The sequence below is a fragment of the Oenanthe melanoleuca genome, chromosome 13 (assembly GCF_029582105.1).
Source record: "Oenanthe melanoleuca isolate GR-GAL-2019-014 chromosome 13, OMel1.0, whole genome shotgun sequence".
NCBI classification, from domain to species: Eukaryota; Metazoa; Chordata; class Aves; order Passeriformes; family Muscicapidae; genus Oenanthe; species Oenanthe melanoleuca.
In genome coordinates, this window is record NC_079347.1 from 18,621,818 (window position 1) to 18,639,736 (window position 17,919).

Sequence of the window (17,919 nt, forward strand, 5' to 3'; positions counted from 1 at the left end):
GTTTTTAAATTCTGTCACTGCCAATTCTAATCGGCTTTAATAATGCGCTCCCAGCTTTGCTCCTGAGTCTCTTGATGTTGGAAACGACATTGGATCTCTTACTCTTTGTTATAACTTAATGGCACCGTTGCATAGACAAATCTCACACTTTCTTATATTACCCAAAACACTTCTTCCCAGCTTAGAAAAGCAAGATAATTCTGAATACTGTGTCATGTTGTGTTAGCACACAGATTTCTCATTCTGAGGTTCTAGATGTCTCTGCCTTAGACGGGTGGGTTCTGAGTTTTTGGGGTCTTTTTTCTCAGTATGAGTGGCTGAGGCCCTGGTACATCTGCAGATGCTTCACTACTTCTGCACAGTGAAACACTGAATTTGTCCCATTCAGCCATTGCTGGCTGGCAATTCCCGCTCTGCAGAGTCAAAGGCTATTTTCACCCAGGGTCCCAGGGACTCATCTTCTTCAAGGCAGAGAGGAGAAGGAAAATGCACAACAAAATCTTCCTTCAGACTGTGTGTGGGTTTGGTGCTCCATCCCCCTCAAATTGCCTTGCAGATACAGCAAGAGCAGATGTGTTAGGGCTGGCACTAACTGTAGAGTCATGAAAAATTATTCATTGCCTTTCTGGGCATGAAAATGTGTCATGTCCATCAAAGATAGTATCCTGAAGTTGGAATAAAGAAGAACTTGAAAACAGGGCATTGAGTTTTGTTTCCTCATTCCCCTTCTGAATACTGTGGCTTTTTCTTTTTAGGAGTAGAAAGCTATACCGACAGGATTTTTTTTAATTTCTCTTGGAGCGTTTGCATTTCCATTTTTGCCCTTTCTCATTCTACTCTCTGTACTGTATAGAGAGCATTGTACTGAGCTTGTTCCTCTAGACAAGAATTGCCACCCCATCTATAATAACTAGTTGTTTGAATAATGTCTGTGATGCATGGACTACTCAGAAAGACTCCCTCACGCTGAGTTGTGCTGAGTTTATGCATTTTAACGTTGTAAATCGGTATTCCTGTGAGTTTAAAATTTGAAAAAATATACTGAACCGAAATAAAGTCTAAATTATGACTCCTTTTATAGACATCGAATTATATGATCTTTCTGGGAAAGCTCGGGCAAGACTCGTTACAATTCTGAGATTTAATTTCTTACTATGTCCTATGATAGAAGGATTATTGTTGGAGTACAGTTACTGGGTTTGCAGATGTAGCAGATTGAGTATTCATTTCATGCCCATGCTGCCATAAACGCTTTGTCCTTGTGCGGTTTTTCGTGCCGGGTCATGACGCCTGACCGTTGTGGGCAGAGCCTCGGCTTTTGTCTGCCGTGTGAAACGCCTCGTTCGGTTCTTGCGGCCGAGTGTCTCGGGAGGTTCGGAATCGCGGCCCGGGGCGAGCGGCAGCGCGGGCTGCGGGCGGCGGCGGGTGCAGTCCCAGCGCGCACCGCTGGGTGGTGCCCTCGGCCAAGGCGGCGCCGAGCGGCTGCGGCAGCGGAGGCGGCCGAGCCCGGCCCAGCCCAGCAGAGCCCAGCCCAGCCTAGCAGAGCACAGCCCAGCACAGCAGAGCCCAGCCCAGCACAGCAGAGCCCGGCACAGCCCAGCAGACCACAGACAGGACGAGCACAGAGCAGCTCATCCGACCTCGGACCAGCCCAGCCGAGCCGGGCGGAGGTGGCAGCGCCTGCACCGGCGAGCGCTGCCCCGCTGCAGGCACACCCCGGCACACACACCGAGCCGCCGGCGGAATCTCACCCAGCCAGGGAAGGCGCCCGTCCCCCACTTCGCCGCTTTCCGCCGCCAATCGCCCGGGACATCCCCCACACCGAGCCCGGCCGCCGCCGCCGCAGCCGCCGCCGCGCCATGGCGATCGCAAGGCAAGTGCTTTGTCTCTCTGCTTTCCTGGCGCTGCCGCTCGCTCGCGCCGAGCCCATCCGCTACTCCGTAGCCGAGGAGGCGGAAAGCGGCTCCCTGGTCGGCAAGCTGGCGGAGGACGCGGGGCTGACGCCGCCGCAGCTGTCGGCTCGCCGCGCCCGCCTGCTCTCGGAGGACGGCCGGCAGCATTTGCGCTTAGACCGCGGCTCCGGCCGCCTCCTCGTGGCGGGGAGGCTCGACCGGGAGGAGCTGTGCGCCCACTCGGCCACCTGCATGCTCCCCTTCGAGCTGCTGCTCTCCGACCCCTTGCAGTTCTTTCGGGTTGAGGTAGTTCTAGAGGACATCAATGACCATTCGCCCATCTTCCCAAAGGAACGAGTCACTTTTAGGATTCCAGAGACGAGCGAGCCGGGCTCTCGTTTCCCGCTTGACGGTGCTCGGGATCTCGATATTGGCAGCAACGCAGTGCAGGCATACAGCATCTCTCCCCAGAATGAATACTTTAGTGTCTCTTATGGAACTCGGAGTAATGGGGACAAGTATCTTGAAGTTGTTTTGGAAAAAGCGCTAGATAGGGAGGAGCAGGCAGAGATGGATTTTAGTGTTATTGCTGAAGATGGGGGCTCTCCTCCAAGAAGTGGCACCATCGAGATTTCTATTATCATTCTAGATGTAAATGACAATGCTCCCGTATTCACGCAAGAGCGTTACCTTGGAAAGGTCCTGGAGAACACGCCAGAAGGTTCTGTGGTTCTGACTGTTCTGGCAACAGATCAGGATGCAGGAGTTAATGGGGACATCTCCTATGAACTCAGCCAGGCAATAGGACAGAGAGACACAGCATTTGTAATAGATCCCAGAACTGGTGAAATTAAACTCACAAAACCCCTGGACTTCGAGGAAGCAGACACTCATGAGCTCACTGTGATGGCCACAGATGGTGGGGGGCTCTCAGCAATCTGCAAAGTGCAGGTGGAGGTGGTGGATGTGAATGACAATGCCCCAGAGCTGACGGTCAGCTCCTTCAGCAGTCCCCTCCCCGAGAACACAGTGCCCGGCACCGTGGTTGCCCTGTTTACGGTCAGGGACCGCGATTCTGGTGCCAACGGGAAGATCTCGTGTGCCCTGGACGATCAGCTCTTCTTCTCCCTGCGGCCAGCCTACAAGAATTACTATGAGCTGGTGACAGTGAGCGCGCTGGACCGCGAGCACACGGCTCGCTACGTGCTCAGTGTCACAGCAGCAGATGCGGGCTCGCCTCCTCTCACAAGCACGCACACGTTCACCGTGGACATCTCGGACGTCAATGACAACGCGCCCGTCTTCAACCAGACGTCCTACACCATGTACGTGCGGGAGAACAACGCGCCCACGGTGTTTGTGGGAGCCGTGAGTGCTGCAGATGCTGACGTGGGGCTCAATGCCAAGGTGACCTATTCGCTGGCCCCGGTGGCGGCGGCAGAGCGGCCCTCGTGCTCCTGCATCTCGGTGAACTCTGAGAACGGACACGTGTTTGTGCTGCGGCCCCTGGACTACGAGCGCTTGCGGCAGAGCGAGGTGACGGTCAGCGCCTCTGACGCGGGCTCTCCTCCCCTGCGAGCCAACGTCACCGTGCGCCTCGTGGTGCTGGACGAGAATGACAATGCACCGCTCGTGCTCTACCCGGCCCAGGACAGCAGCCCAGCGTCCAGCGAGCTCGTGCCCGTGTCGGCCGAGCCGGGCTACCTCATCACCAAAGTGGTGGCCGTCGATGCCGACTCCGGACAGAACTCCTGGCTCTCGTACCACCTGCTCAGGGCCACCGAGCCCGGCCTGTTCAGCGTGGGTGTGCAGAGCGGCGAGGTGCGTCTCAAGAGGCCGGTGACAGAGAGGGACAGCGTGAAGCACAAGCTCCTTGTCCTGGTCCGGGACAACGGCAAGCCCCCGCTGTCAGCCACGGCAGCTCTGAGCGCGCTCCTGCTCAAGGACTTCTCCGACGTGCGCCTCCCGCACAGCAGCCCGCCCGCAGACGAGCAGGGCGACTCCCTGACCACCTATTTAATCATTTCCTTGGTCTTTGTCTCGCTCCTCTTCCTTATCTCCTCCGCGCTCTTTGTGGCTCGCAAGGTGTGCAAGAGCAAGGAGCTGAAGGCTGCCCATGTGCTTTCTGGTGCCCACAACTTGCAGAGCGGCCTGGCCGATGCAGCCGCTGCAGGGACCCTGCCCCGCGCCTATTGCTACGAGATCAGCCTCACCACGGGCTCGGGCAGCAGCGAGTTCCAATTCCTCAAGCCCATCCTGCCCAGCCTGCCAGCACAGCACTGCGCCACGGGCCAGGGCCCCCAGGAACAGCAACAGGATTTCCCCTGTGTCCCTGTCAGCACAGAGGACATGGCACCAGACAATGCTGGGACTCTCTCTGCACGACAGTTCAACGCTGTTGCCTTGATCTAGCCCATGGTGTGCACAGCCATAGGCTTTATGGCTCATGAGAGGTGAGGATCCAAACTCCCCCTTGTGACTCTGTTTTTCCAGAGTATATCTCTCTTTGCAATCTGTTTAACTAATTCCGTGCAAGTTTTATGTCATAATAAAATTTGTCTTCCCCTCCTACTACACAAACAAGCATTAAAAGGGATCTGAGGTTCCCCCACATGAGGTGTGTTTCGGCTTTATGATTTCTGATAATGTTTAAGAATGGGGTTAGTTCTCCAGCTATGCTCCTCAATCTCTTTCTCTCCAACAAGATTGTAGAGCTTTTTTTCTATCGTGTCATACAAAGGCACAGTTTGGCAGACAAATATCCTCCTTCAAAAATGTACAAAACCCCTTTCCCAGATCAGGAAAGCAAAGGTGTGAGAACTAGGCTCTTCGTTCCCTCGGTTCTGGATGCCTCTGTCTGACGTGTGGGTTCTGTGTGCTTTGATTTCATGTCAGTCAATACAGCCACTGTGTGTCTGTGCTGCCCAGTTAACTGTGCAGTTGCTCCCATCCAACCTTTGCAATGCTGGCAGATGCAGCTCAGCTGGCATGAAGAGTATTCTGACCCTCTGAGTACAGGAGTCTCATCCTCTTCAGGGCAGAGAAGAGCAGTAAAATGTGCAACAAAATATTCTTTTGCCTAATAAAGCAATGCTTGGTGTTCTGTCTCCTTCAAATACAGACATATAACATCACAAATGGTGTTTTGTTTAGTGTGACTGTATAAAGGTTTGAAAATATGTTCATTTCCTTTTGCTACATTTCAAGAAAACTCCCTACATCCTTCGGAGAGCATTTTCTGAAGTGCAGAATTAACATGAAATGCTAAAAAGAAGATTGGTGTTGGTCTTCCTATTGTTCCTATATACAGTGGTTTCTTGTGATTTTCTCCATCTGTGTTAGAGCATTTTCATTCCCATTTTTGCTTTTTCTCCTGCTACTCTTTGAACTGATTTTGAGCATTGTCCTTCCTTTTCTGCTTAGGGACTGCCATCCCATGTATAATAACTGATTATTTGAATGATGTGTGTGATGCACGGAATATTCAGAAAGTCTCACACTGTGTTTTGTTGAAGTCATAAAGTGTAACATTTAACATTATAAACTTGGGTACCCCGAGTGCAAAACTGAAATAAAGAGAACACCTGAATGCCTTGTGTGGAGATAGTCTTTGCATTTTCCTTTGCCTAGGTACTGGGTCAGTGGACACATTTCTCCTGTTTCAAGATGCAGCTGAAATAGCATTCAGGAAAATTGGGAGAACAATGGAATTGCTATCAGGCCTCTATAGTTCTTTTGAGTACTGACCTTCTGGCTGAGATGGAGATCAGTAATAGGCAGGTCAGGGGAAACTGGGCCCGACCTCAACAGAGGCCCTAGGTGTGCTCTACCTTCATAAAACCACGATGAAGGGAAGTGAGCTTCTCAAATCTGAGAGCGCACCCGCAGACTGCAACTATGAGGTGTTTGTAACACCTCAGATGTAGGAATTCGGGAAAAGAATGGCACAAAAACAGGAAGTACTTCCCTTGGGAAGTATTTCTAGGGAGTGTCTGGAGGTGGGAATTTGGTGAGTAACGACTGCTACCAGGGAGAATCTTTGGTATCATGAAATGTAGAAGACTACAGCAGCACTACTGCCACAAGGCCCAGATGAAAAGGTAAGTCCTGGGGAGGGAATGCTGTAGTGATGTTGACCAGAAGACTGATGAACATCAAGGAAGAAGTGATCCATAATCCAGTTAATCTGGGAAGACACAGGCCTTTGCTGTGCTGTTCTCTCCTCCACAAATACATCAGTGGAGGGTTAGATTCATCTCATTTTATCCAAGGAACCTGCAGGTAGGTTCCCCCTTCCCACTGGTGAGAAAGTCACCTGTGAAAAAGAAGTCTGCATGCAAACTTCTTTTACTGGAATTCTAAAAATTATTAATAAAACTGATTTACTGTGTGAAAGTTCTGTAATGTTTTGACTGAATGGAACAGGGACACTCTTCCTTTTCTGGAACCAGGATCTGCTTGGCATTCTGTGTGTGGCTGGATTCCTGTGTCCAGTTACTTACACTACATGTTCTCCACTTCTAAAGGGATGTAGGATTACCTGTGCTGATCTCTGCCACTAATCTATGTTATAACAGAGACATGGGCTGTTGCTCTTATTGAGATCACTAGAGACCATCACTTTCCATTGTTGAACTTCTGGGGTTTGGGTCATTCCAGTTTGAGGCTTCAAGTGACTGATCCAGTTCATAAACAGATGGTTTATTATGGTTTTTACCCTGTGAGAGAGGGTGGCAGTGTCCTGTCTTAAAAGACCTGAACACACTGCTGAGTTCCCCCAAGAAGCTCACTGGAGGTGTCCTCTAGGAAGGATTAAGTCCTTAGCCCAGTTCTTACCACAGTAAATGTTTCTCTGGACCTGCTGGTCATAAACACATGTGAGCTAAACAGAAACATCAAGGTTGGTGGCAGCCTGGGCTGCCATGATCATGCACTGGTTAAGTTCACAGTCCTCAGGGATATGGATCAGGCAAAGAGCAAAGTCAGGACTGTGAATTTTAGGAAAGCAAACTTCCAGCTCTTAAAGGATTTAGTCAATGGGGCCCCTCAAGGGAAAGTGCCATGAGGGACAAGGGAGAAGAGCAGATCTGGCAGATCTTTAGGGAAGGTTTCCATACAGTGCATGACCTCTTGAACCCATATGTAGGAAATCAGGAAAAGAAGGGAACAGACCAGCATGGCTGAGGGAAGACTTGCTGGTCAAACTGAGGGGCAAGAAAGAAATGGGCAGCAGTGGGATCAGGGACAGGTGTCCTGGTAAGAGTATAGGGATGTTGGCTGGTTGTGTTGGGATAGGGACAGCTCAGCCAAGGCATGCTGGAGCCGAACTCTACAAGGAATGCAGAGAACAGCAAGAAGGGCTTCTACAGGTAAGTCAGACTGGAGAAGAAAGTTAAAAAACTCCTCTATGTCTCCTCATGAACACAACTCACAAACTGATAAAAACAGACCACAAGAAGGCTGAGGTACTTAGCCATGTCTTTGCCTCAGTCATCACTGACAAGGTCTCTTCCCACACCGAATCGAGTGGATGGAGCTCAAGGCCGGGACTGGGGGAAAAAGTGCCTCCCCCTATAAGAGAAGATCAGATTCGAGACCACCCGAGGAGCTTGCACAAAGAAAAGTCGGCTGGTGGCTTGTGTTATCACTTGGGGTTTTGAAATCTGAGGTTGCTGATGGCATTCCAACATTAAGATATATTGGCAGAAAAGGTGAGAGGAATAAAAGGGTCATGCAACCATGACTGCTGAAAAAGCAATTGTGGGGGGGGGGGGGGGGGAATTCAGTTTTTGAACTAATGGGCTACGACTGATAAGAGAACGTTACATCAATTTGGTATCACCATTACAAAAACATTTTCCTGTGCGGTAGAAACAGCACCGGTCTTGATCAGCTTCTCAAAGAAGAGTTGGGCTGGAGAAAAACAAAGGCAGGAGGTCACCACTGGACGGGGCCCGACGTCTCCCCACGAGCTGACGGTGAGCGAGGCAGGGCGGGCAGCGCTCGGTGCTGCAGTGCCGGGAGGAGGCTGCGGGCGCCGCTGTTGACCGAGAGGAGCGAGAGGAAGCTCGGAGCGCTGCAGCCCCGCCCGCTGCGGACAGGATCTCTCGCCCGCTCCGTCTCTGTCTCGGCGAACGCCGGGTTGGGATCGTACTTGCGGTGAGGATCGGTGCCGAGGAGACATCGGCAGCGGCTGGGAGCGGTGAGAGGGAGAAGAAATTACAGCAGAAGCGGAAGCCAGAGCGGATTGCAGATCGGCTGTCGGAGAGACGGACGAACTGCCCGCCGTGTTGCGGTGCCGCGGAGATGAGCGCGGCGGGGAGGCGCTGGGGCCTGCGGCAGCGAGCTCTGCTCTGGGTGATGCTGCTGGCGGCGTGGGAGGCGGCGTGGGGGCAGCTGCGCTACTCGGTGCCCGAGGAGATGCCCAAGGGCTCGTTCGTGGGCGACGTGGCCAAGGACCTGGGGTTGCAGCTGCCGGAGTTTCAAGACCGCGGTGCCCGCATTGTCTCTGAAGGTAGGACGCAGTATTTCGCTCTGCACGGGAAAACGGGACATTTAGTGACGGCGGAGAGAATCGACAGAGAGCAGCTGTGCGAGCTTGTTCAGCAATGCGTGCTGCGCTGTGAGCTGATAGTGGAGGGGGAAATGAAGTTTTATGAAATCGAAGTGGAGATCACTGACATTAACGACAACGCCCCGAGCTTCGAAGAAAATGAGCTGCAGGAGAAAATAAGCGAAATGACAGCCCCGGGGTCGCGGTTTCCCCTTGCTGAAGCTCACGACCCGGACTCGGGATTGAATTCCCTGCAGAGCTACGAGCTGAGCGGCGACGAGCACTTCTCGCTGGCCGTGCAGTCGGGCCCCGGCGGCGATCAGCGTCCCGAGCTGGTGCTGGCGAAGGCGCTGGACCGGGAGGAGGCGGCGTTTCACGAGCTGGTGCTGAGGGCGATGGACGGCGGCGATCCGGCACGGACGGGCACGGCTCGGATCCGAGTGACGGTGCTGGATGCGAACGACAACGCGCCGGTGTTCAGCCAGGCGGAGTACACGGTGCGTGTGCCCGAGGACGTGCCTGTGGGCTCAACACTCGTCACTGTAACCGCGGCGGACTCCGACGAGGGGGTGAACGGGCACGTGGAATACTCGTTAAAAAAAATAAAAGATAGAGCGTCGAAGATATTCCACCTGGACTCTGAGAGTGGAGAGATCACTCTGTTGCAAAGCCTGGACTTCGAGGAAGGCGACTCATACCAATTGGAGGTACAGGGAAGAGACGGTGGAGGCCTTTCCGACACTACAAAAATCGCGATCACCGTCACAGATATAAATGATAACGCGCCGCTAATTTCCGTGCGGTCAGCGCTGAGTGAGATTTCTGAGGACGCCCCAACGGGGACAGTGGTGGCCCTACTGCACGTGCAGGACCGGGACTATGGGGCTAACGGCGCGGTGCGTTGCTCGCTCGACGGGGATGTCCCGTTCCGGCTGCAGAGCTCCCACGGCAGCTACTACAGCGTGGTGACAGCGAGAGAGCTGGACCGAGAGCAGGTGTCGGAGTACAACGTGACGGTGCGGGCGGCCGACGGCGGGTCGCCGGCGCTGCAGAGCAGCGCGGTGCTGGCGCTGCGGGTGCTGGACGTGAACGACAACGCGCCGGTGTTCGCGGAGGAGCGCTACAGCGCGCGGCTGGCGGAGAACAACGCGGCGGGCGCGCTGGTGCTGACGGTGCGCGCGACGGACGCGGACTGGGGGCAGAACGCGCGCGTGCGCTACCGGCTGTCGGAGGGGCGGGTGCGGGGCGCGCCGCTGTCGTCGTACGTGTCGGTGCAGGCGGAGACGGGCGCGCTGTACGCGCTGCGCTCCTTGGACTACGAGCAGGTGCGCGAGCTGCGGCTGTGGGTGCGTGCGGAGGACGGCGGCGCGCCGGCGCTGAGCAGCAACGTGTCGGTGGTGCTGCAGATCGTGGACGAGAACGACAACGCGCCGCAGGTGCTGTACCCGCCGGCGGGCGCGCTGCGGGCGGGCTCGGGCTCGGGCGGTGCGTGGTCGGGCGTGGAGCTGGCGCCGCGCTGGTCGGAGGCGGGCGCGCTGGTGGCCAAGGTGGTGGCGGTGGACGCGGACGCGGGCCAGAACGCGTGGCTGTCGTACGAGCTGGCCAAGGCGACGGAGCCGGGGCTGTTCCGCGTGGGGCTGCACAGCGGTGAGGTGCGCACGGCGCGCTCGCCGCTGGCCCGCGACGCGGCGCGCCAGAGCCTGGTGGTGGTGGTGAAGGACCACGGGCGGCCGGCGCTGTCGGCCACGGCCACGCTGAGCGTGGTGCTGGCCGAGAGCGTGGCCGAGCTGCTGGCCGAGCTGGGCAGCGCGGCCGACGAGGCGGCGGCAGAGCCGGGCGAGCCGGCCGTGAGCCTGACGCGCTGGCTCGTGCTGGCCGTGGCCGCCGTGTCCTGCCTCTTCGTCGCCTTCCTGCTGCTGCTGCTGGCGCTGCGCCTGCGCCGCTGGCGCCGCCAGCAGCTGCTGCCGCCCGCCAGCGGCGCCTTGCGCGGCGTGCCCGTGTCGCACTTCGTGGGCATCGACGGCGTGCGCGCCTTCCTGCAGTCCTACTCGCACGACGTGTCGCTCACGGCCGACTCGCGCAAGAGCCAGCTGCGCTTCTCGGCCGGCGGCAGCTGCTGCGACACCCTCCCGGTCCGGCCTCCCGATGAGGCTTCGGGTGATCTTGTCCCTTCAGGAGACCAAGCTGCCGAAAGCTGTGGGCAAGTTGTCTTTCAGGTACGTTAATATTTAAACTTTGTTTAGTGGATGCGGTGTTTAGGGTTCTCAAGGTAGCCGCAGATGGTTCACAGTTTTGCAAACTGGGTTTTTAGGTAGTCACCCACTCATGAATGTCATCTCCTGCTTATGTGCTGAGTCTGCCTTGCGTTTTTTGTATGTGCCATGTTCTCTTCCTTTTGCCAGAGCTCTTTATCTAGCTTTCCACAAGTCTGGAAGGTTCTGTTGCATGTGCAACTTCACAAAGAAATCTCATTCTCCTTATATTCTCCTGTTCTTTGAAATTGTTTAAATACTTGCTAGTACCCGGTTTCCAGCATTTCATTATAATTCCTTATATCAGCTCTTAAATTCTGGTTAAATTTTGGGATCTTGTCGCTTTAATTTCCAGATTTCTTCCATATCCACCTTCAACAAACTAATTACTCGATCCCTCTTAAGGGTATTTGAAGAGATTCGTTTTAAATGCTAAAGTATTCCTTTGATTGAGTTTTTTTCTCACTGTTTGGTTTCGTGGCTTAACCTTTGGATTAAATACAAATGTAGTTGTCAATTACTGTGCAGGCACAATCATTGAAATAAAGGATAAGTACAAGAATATAGATGCAAAAATACTTAAATGCGAAGTACAATTCATCAATACCTATTTATAATGTAGCTAGTATTGGAATGCGAGTTAATCTTGAAAACATATATTTGGACAGTCTTTTGGTGTGTGTCTGGGTCGTTGCAGGCAATTCTCGCCATATAGGACGCAGTGAATTGACCATGACATATTTCAAAAAAATTCCCCTGTCCCCATGTAAACAACCATACCTCCTGAATCTTGTGGCGATGCTCTCTGTCTTGTGTGGCTTCTGAAACATTACTAATTCAAATTCACGTCTTGTTCTGACAGAATGCTAATTTATTAGCATAATGGTGTATAAGTGCAGCTGGAGGGAAAGGAATTATCCTTCACAAGATGAACTACCACAGTTCTCAGGAAAACATATTTTCTAAAGAGACATTACTGGTCCGAGGAGAATATCTTGACATTGGCATCAGCAGAGACTGGTGAATGTGCCAGAGCAACTCCAGTAGAGAGTATGGAGAGTTTTCTAACCTCTCAATGGCTTCTTCAGAAGGGGCTGTGATGATTCACAGCCTTCCTTCAGGATTTTTTTGCTGTTATTTTTCTGTTTGTGGGTTTGGCGGTTTTTTCTTTACAGTAAGAGAGACGAGGTTCTAATTTACAGGTAAAATAAAAAGGCTTTTCGCAAGGAATCTGTCTGTTTATTATTGGTTGTTCGAAAAACCTTAACTGCCTCCGACATTTCTCAGGAAATATTGTTGAACGCCTGAGACCAGCTAGAGTATCGGCCTGTTTAAGACATCAGGGAGTGGTTTGTGGGATATACACAATAGTAATTCGGGGTTGGGTTCTATGGGTATTGATGAGATGATGCTGAGCTTTGAAAGTCGAAAACAGATGGGATCAGGTCTGATGTGAGCGCTGTGGTGTTCTCAGCGTCTGTGATCCCTGCCTTCCCTTGTCCATCAACCAAAAGCTGTTCGAAGCTGGAAAGCTGAGTGTTAGCTGGGGATCTCTTAGCTGTAGTAAATAAATCCACAACCCACAAACAGTGTTTCAGCTTTCGATCCGCCTTGCCTTTTCCCTCACGGAGGCGGCACCATGGCAGCGAGGATACCGAGAGATCTGACAACACGAGCTGACAACTGGGCAGAGACAAAAGTCCTACCCCACATCCCTCGAGAAACGGGGTAGGATCTGTCCGACAGCAGACTTGCAAGTGTAAGCAATTCAGACAGCAAGAACTGTTGAATCCTAGATACACGGTTTCAGTACTGATAGAAATTTTCTGTTTCTCGCTCCTGACACCACCTGTGTTTTCCAATTCTCCACGATTATAAGGAGTGCAGAGCAGAACCTTCCGGCTGCTCCTTTTATCGGACGCTGCGGTTCTCGGGCACGGACTCAGGGTGTCACTGTTGGCCAAGGCGGAGAAACTGCTCAGTAGTCGGCTCCTCCCCGGCACCCGCGTAGCCCTGCTCCAGAGCAGAGAGAAAAGCAGGAACCGCTCGACTCAGCTCGTCCTCCTACCGGCAACAGGGATTTCATATATTTATTTATCTCGGATACTGGTTCAGCTACGCCGAAAGCCTAATTTTAAGTCGTCTGCGGAATACCCTGCAGGAAAGCAGGGGATGGAGGTCAGATCGGCAGCGCAGGGCTGGGCAGGCTCTGGGCGGGTCGCTTTGCCGGGCGCGGTGCTGCTGTGCGTGTGGTGGCTGGCAGCGGCCGAGCGGGTCCGCTACGCCATCCCCGAGGAGCTGGGCAGAGGCTCGCTCGTGGGGCCGCTGGCGCGGGACCTGGGGCTCAGCGCGGACGAGCTGCCGGCGCGCAAGCTGCGGATAGTCGCTGGTGACGAGAAACAGTATTTCAGTCTCGAGGAAGATAATAGAAATCTGCGTGTAAAGGACAGGATAGACCGAGAGAGCATCTGCGGGGCCGTGTCGCCCTGTGTCCTCAGTTTGGAGGCAGTCGTGGAAAATCCTTTCGATATATTTCATGTGAGTGTTGCTATCCAGGATATCAATGATAATGCGCCGCAGTTTGACGGAGAAATCGTTACCATAGAAATGATCGAGTCGACGCCTCCTGGGACCAGGTTCCCACTAGGCAGTGCCAGAGACCCCGACATTGGAGAGAACTCTTTACAGAACTACGAACTTACACCCAACACACTCTTCTCCCTCTTAGTAAGGGATAGCCCTGATGGGACAAAACACGCGGAACTGGTACTAGAGAATGTCTTAGATCGAGAAAAACAGAGAAATCACAATTTGATACTGACGGCAGTGGATGGTGGGGATCCAGTCCGATCCGGGACTGTCCAGATTAAGATTAACGTAAGCGACGCAAATGACAACCCACCAGTATTCACCAAAGAAATCTACACAGTTCGACTGATGGAAAACCTGCCAGAGGGGTCCTTAGCTTTTCAGGTGAAAGCTACTGACAATGATGAAGGTACAAATGCGGAAATTACCTACTCCTTCAGCGACACAGCAAAAAATATCCGCCAGCTCTTCACTCTGGACCCTAGGACAGGAGACGTGAAGGTTACAGGACGCTTAGATTATGAAGAAAGGAAATACTACGAAGTGAGTGTTGAAGGCAAGGATGGGGGTGGGTTAACTGCACACGCCAAAGTACACATAGACATTACAGACGTAAATGACCATACACCAACACTTTCTCTCCTGCCTATCTTGAACCCGATACCCGAAGATTCAGTCCCAAGCACAGTTGTAGCTGTGATCAACGTCCGTGACAGAGATTCGGGAGAAAATGGAGAGGTGACCTGTAAAATGGACGGAAATTTGCCTTTCAGATTGGAAACTTCATCAGAGAACACGTACAAGCTAATAATACACAGTGCCCTGGACAGAGAAAAGGTCTCCACTTACAATATCACAATCACTGCCACGGACCGGGGCAGGCCAGCACTGTGGAGCAGCACGGAGCTGGTGCTGGAGGTGTCGGACGTGAACGACAACGCGCCGGTGTTCGAGGAGGCGGCGTACAGCGCGTACGTGGCGGAGAACAACGCGGCGGGCGCGCTGGTGCTGCGCGTGCAGGCGCGGGACGCGGACGCGGGCGCCAACGGGCGCGTGAGCTACTGGCTGGCGGGCGGCAGCGCGGGCGCGGCGGGCGCGGCGCCGCTCGTGTCGGTGGAGGCGCGGAGCGGCGCGCTGTACGCGCAGCGCTCCTTGGACTACGAGCAGTGCCGCGAGTTCTGGGTGGCGGTGCGGGCGCAGGACGGCGGCGCGCCGGCGCGCAGCTCCACGGCCACGGTGCGCGTGTTCGTGCTGGACCGCAACGACAACGCGCCGCGGGTGCTGTGGCCGGCGGCGGTGGCGGCGGCGGGAGAGGCTCCGGCAGCGGCGCCGTTCGAGGTGGTGCCGCGCTCGGCCGAGGCCGGCTACCTGGTGGCCAAGGTGGTGGCGGTGGACGCGGACGCGGGGCGCAACGCGTGGCTGTCGTACGAGCTGGTGCAGGCGTCGGAGCCGGCGCTGTTCCGCGTGGGGCTGCACAGCGGCGAGGTGCGCACGGCGCGCGCCGTGTCCGAGCGGGACGCGGCCAAGCAGCGAGTGGTGGCCGTGGTGAAGGACCACGGGCAGCCGGCGCTGTCGGCCACGGCCACGCTGCACGTGGTGCTGGCCGAGAGCTTGCAGGAGGCGCTGCCGGAGCTGAGCGAGCGGCCGGCGGGCGCCGAGGCGGCGGCGGCGGCCGAGCTGCAGTTCTACCTGGTGCTGGCGCTGGCGCTGCTGTCGGCGCTCTTGGTGCTGAGCGTGGCGCTGGCCGTGGTGGCGCGGCTGCGCCGGGCCGGGCCGCCCGCCGTGCTGCGCTGCCTGGGCGCGCAGCGCTTCTCGCTGGCCGGCGCCGCCTTCCCGGCCGACTTCTGCGAGGGCACCTTGCCCTACTCCTACAACCTGTGCGTGGCGGCGCCGGCCCGCGCCGTGCCCGAGGCCGCTTGGCCGCCGCCACCGCCGGTGCCCGTGCTGTCGGCGGAGGAGCTTCTGAGCGGGGATGAGGGCGAGAAGCCGAGCCCGAACAGCAGCGACGTCGTGGGAGAGGTTCCTGCCAACTCGGACGCACCGCAGGTCTGTAAATCGTCGCGCTTGCTCTGCTACCAGTGAGCATTTCTAAACCTTTATCTTCCTTCTCCTCTGTTTCTGTTTGGTGTGTCCTTCTGAAATGCCTGGGCTTTCACTCTCCTTCCATGGTTACAGTTTCTGGTTCCGGTTTGGGAATTTGCCTACCTCTCCCATTCATAATTCGGTGTTGGCTTTTTCCCTTCGATCTCTGGTTCCGTGACTTGACATAGCTGATCTCTTTGCCTGCTGGGTTGTTAATAATATTTTCATATAGGACAGGCAAAGAAAACATTCTTGTGACTCCATGAATCACCAAGTTTCCTATGATTCTTAGCTCTCTTTATCCTGCCATGGTTTGTGAGTATGCTGCTGTAGAATTGGAAGCTCTGCTGAGGATAACTATTATTTTTGAGGAATTATAATTCCTCCGATGGCAAAGGTTTGGCATCTCTGTTTTACAATTAGAAGCTGTAGATTGCTCCTCCCTCGTGAATATTTCCTGCTTCTGCTGTGTGTCTTTTACATCTTTTGCACAAGGCTACTACCAAAATGGCAGCATTAGTGGGATGGAAAGATTTTATCCAGGCCTGGTTTTTCCCGATCTTTGTAAAGTTTTTTCCTAATCTACAGAATGGCATTGTCAATTCCTTTCACAGAACACTGCTGTTTATTGGCGCACTTCTGTTAAAGGAATTCAAGTTTCGAGCAGGATTTCTTTTCCCCTGAAATGTATGTATTTTTGGCATGAAAGATTGTTCCTTCGTGATGATGTAGGACAGTGTCTGTCATGTTCTGGGGTTAGAAGTTTGGAGAATGAGGAACCTAAGTGGGGTAGATTATTTATTCTAGGATTCCAGGCATTGCTTCTCTCTGGAGATATTTTTCTTCTGATTTTCTGTTTATTTGGCTTGTTTGTTATTAGATTTTTGGGGATTTTTCTCACTTTTCCACTCGCACTAGTAGTTTCTTGTATTGAAGGAAGCAGTGAAGGTGCAGGTTAAGATATCAAAAGAAAAAATGTAAAATTCACAGGTGTCGTCTCAGTGAGAAGATTTTTGCCGTTCTATTTCTGCTGAGTAAACTATTAGAAGTGTTTTGAAATTCCTCTTGTGTTTCGTAACACATTCAGGTTCAGCCGAGAATATTTGTCTACGAATATTTTCTGAATTTTTAGGTGTTACTTTACTCCATAAATTGAAACGCTTCCTGATCTATTTCCGGAAATGACATACTTGGACCTTGTTTGTAGTTGGGAAAATGTCGTCGGTTAATGCTGGTGAGATGTTGGGCTCCCAAAAGAAAGCGTGCGGCGATCCGTAAAGAGAAATTTACGGCTTGTTCCTCTGTCATGTGTCTTCCCATCTTTTGAGGCGTTGACGAAATGGTTACAACTTATGGGACGGATTCCTTTTGTTCAGTGATTATGTAGCTGGAGCTAAGCCTTAGAATGGAACCCCCAAAAGCAAAAAGCCCTTCTTTGCACTTCAGAGCCTATTTTCTGTTTGTCTGCTTCTTGTTCCAAAGAGACATTTGCTTTATGCTGGGTTTTGGATTTATTTTGCAATGGGTCATCGAGTTCCTTTTCATGGTTGCTGCTTTCTAAGAAAACACTGTGTAATCGTGTAATGCGTGCAATCACGAGCTGTCGTCTAACAGACTAAAATGAACAATTGGAAAGTGGTGGTTGGAGAAGGCAAAGGAATATAGGTTGATTCAGAGCATCTGACGATTTGCAGGTGAGAATTTACAAAGTCTATAATGTAGGCTGATATCTTAGAAAGTTTCTTTTTGAGCGGAGATCGCCATCATTGCAATCTGGTATTGGTGGAATTTGGTAGACGAATGTCATTGATGATATAAAATTGTGGAGCCGTCTTGGTTTGTACATAGGCAGAGACAATATAAATCAAGCTAGAAAGCCTCAAAATCTGTGGCATTCGTGTCAGAAATTGGGGTTTTAAAGGAATACGGGAAGAGCTATAATATTCTACAAGTCCTGTTATGAGAAATTCATAATAAACCATCATTTCAAGGATATTTTCGATATGGTAAATACGGAAGAATGGAAGGAGTTCTCTAATGGAGGCCTGACCACGACCACCTAAAGGCTAGAAGAGATCTGCTGGAGAAAAGCACAAGGCACACGATCCCCGCAGAACGGGACCCCACGGCTCAGTGACGGCTGTGCCGCCGCCGAGAGCATCCCGTGTGCGAGGCGAGGCGGGCAGCGCTCGGTGCTGCAGTGCCGGGAGGAGGCTGCGGGCGCCGCTGTTGGCCGAGAGGAGCGAGAGGAAGCTCGGAGCGCTGCGGCCCCGCCCGCTGCGGACATAATCGGTCGGTTGCTTGGCGGCGGGCGGTCTGCGAGAAAGGCCGCAGAGCGAAAAAGTGCTGAAGGGAAACGGAGGAGGGAGTAGGCTCTAAATCTGCGCCGAAAAGCTCAGGCCGTGTTGCGGCGGAGATGTGCGCGGAGGGGAAGCGCTGGGACCGGCCGCAGCGAGCTCTGCTCTGGCTGATCCTGCTGGCGGCGTGGGAGGCGGCGTGGGGGCAGCTGCGCTACTCGGTGCCCGAGGAGATGCCCAAGGGCTCGTTCGTG

The 17,919-nt window shown here is 53.4% G+C and overlaps 3 protein-coding genes across 3 annotated transcripts; all 3 read left to right on the forward strand.

Annotated features, from left to right (window-relative positions):
• The first annotated feature begins 1,614 nt into the window (after positions 1-1,614).
• On the forward strand, positions 1,615-5,548 carry LOC130258886 (protocadherin beta-15-like). Its single transcript, XM_056502622.1, has one exon. It carries the CDS (start codon positions 1,860-1,862, stop codon positions 4,302-4,304), a length of 2,445 nt encoding a protein of 814 aa, XP_056358597.1. The 5' UTR covers positions 1,615-1,859; the 3' UTR covers positions 4,305-5,548.
• A 2,160-nt stretch (positions 5,549-7,708) lies between these two features.
• Positions 7,709-11,472, forward strand: LOC130258890 (protocadherin gamma-A12-like). The gene has a single exon (XM_056502624.1). The coding sequence runs from the start codon at positions 8,199-8,201 to the stop codon at positions 10,668-10,670; it is 2,472 nt and encodes an 823-aa protein (XP_056358599.1). The 5' UTR covers positions 7,709-8,198; the 3' UTR covers positions 10,671-11,472.
• A 1,290-nt stretch (positions 11,473-12,762) lies between these two features.
• LOC130258953 (protocadherin gamma-B5-like) lies at positions 12,763-15,368 on the forward strand. Its single transcript, XM_056502704.1, has one exon. The coding sequence runs from the start codon at positions 12,870-12,872 to the stop codon at positions 15,366-15,368; it is 2,499 nt and encodes an 832-aa protein (XP_056358679.1). The 5' UTR covers positions 12,763-12,869.
• Positions 15,369-17,919: the final 2,551 nt, after the last annotated feature.

Coding starts and splice junctions, on each gene's coding strand:
- LOC130258886 (XM_056502622.1), top strand. CDS start 1,860: ATGGCGATCGCAAGGCAAGTGCTTTGTCTCTCTGCTTTCCTGGCGCTG.
- LOC130258890 (XM_056502624.1), top strand. CDS start 8,199: ATGAGCGCGGCGGGGAGGCGCTGGGGCCTGCGGCAGCGAGCTCTGCTC.
- LOC130258953 (XM_056502704.1), top strand. CDS start 12,870: ATGGAGGTCAGATCGGCAGCGCAGGGCTGGGCAGGCTCTGGGCGGGTC.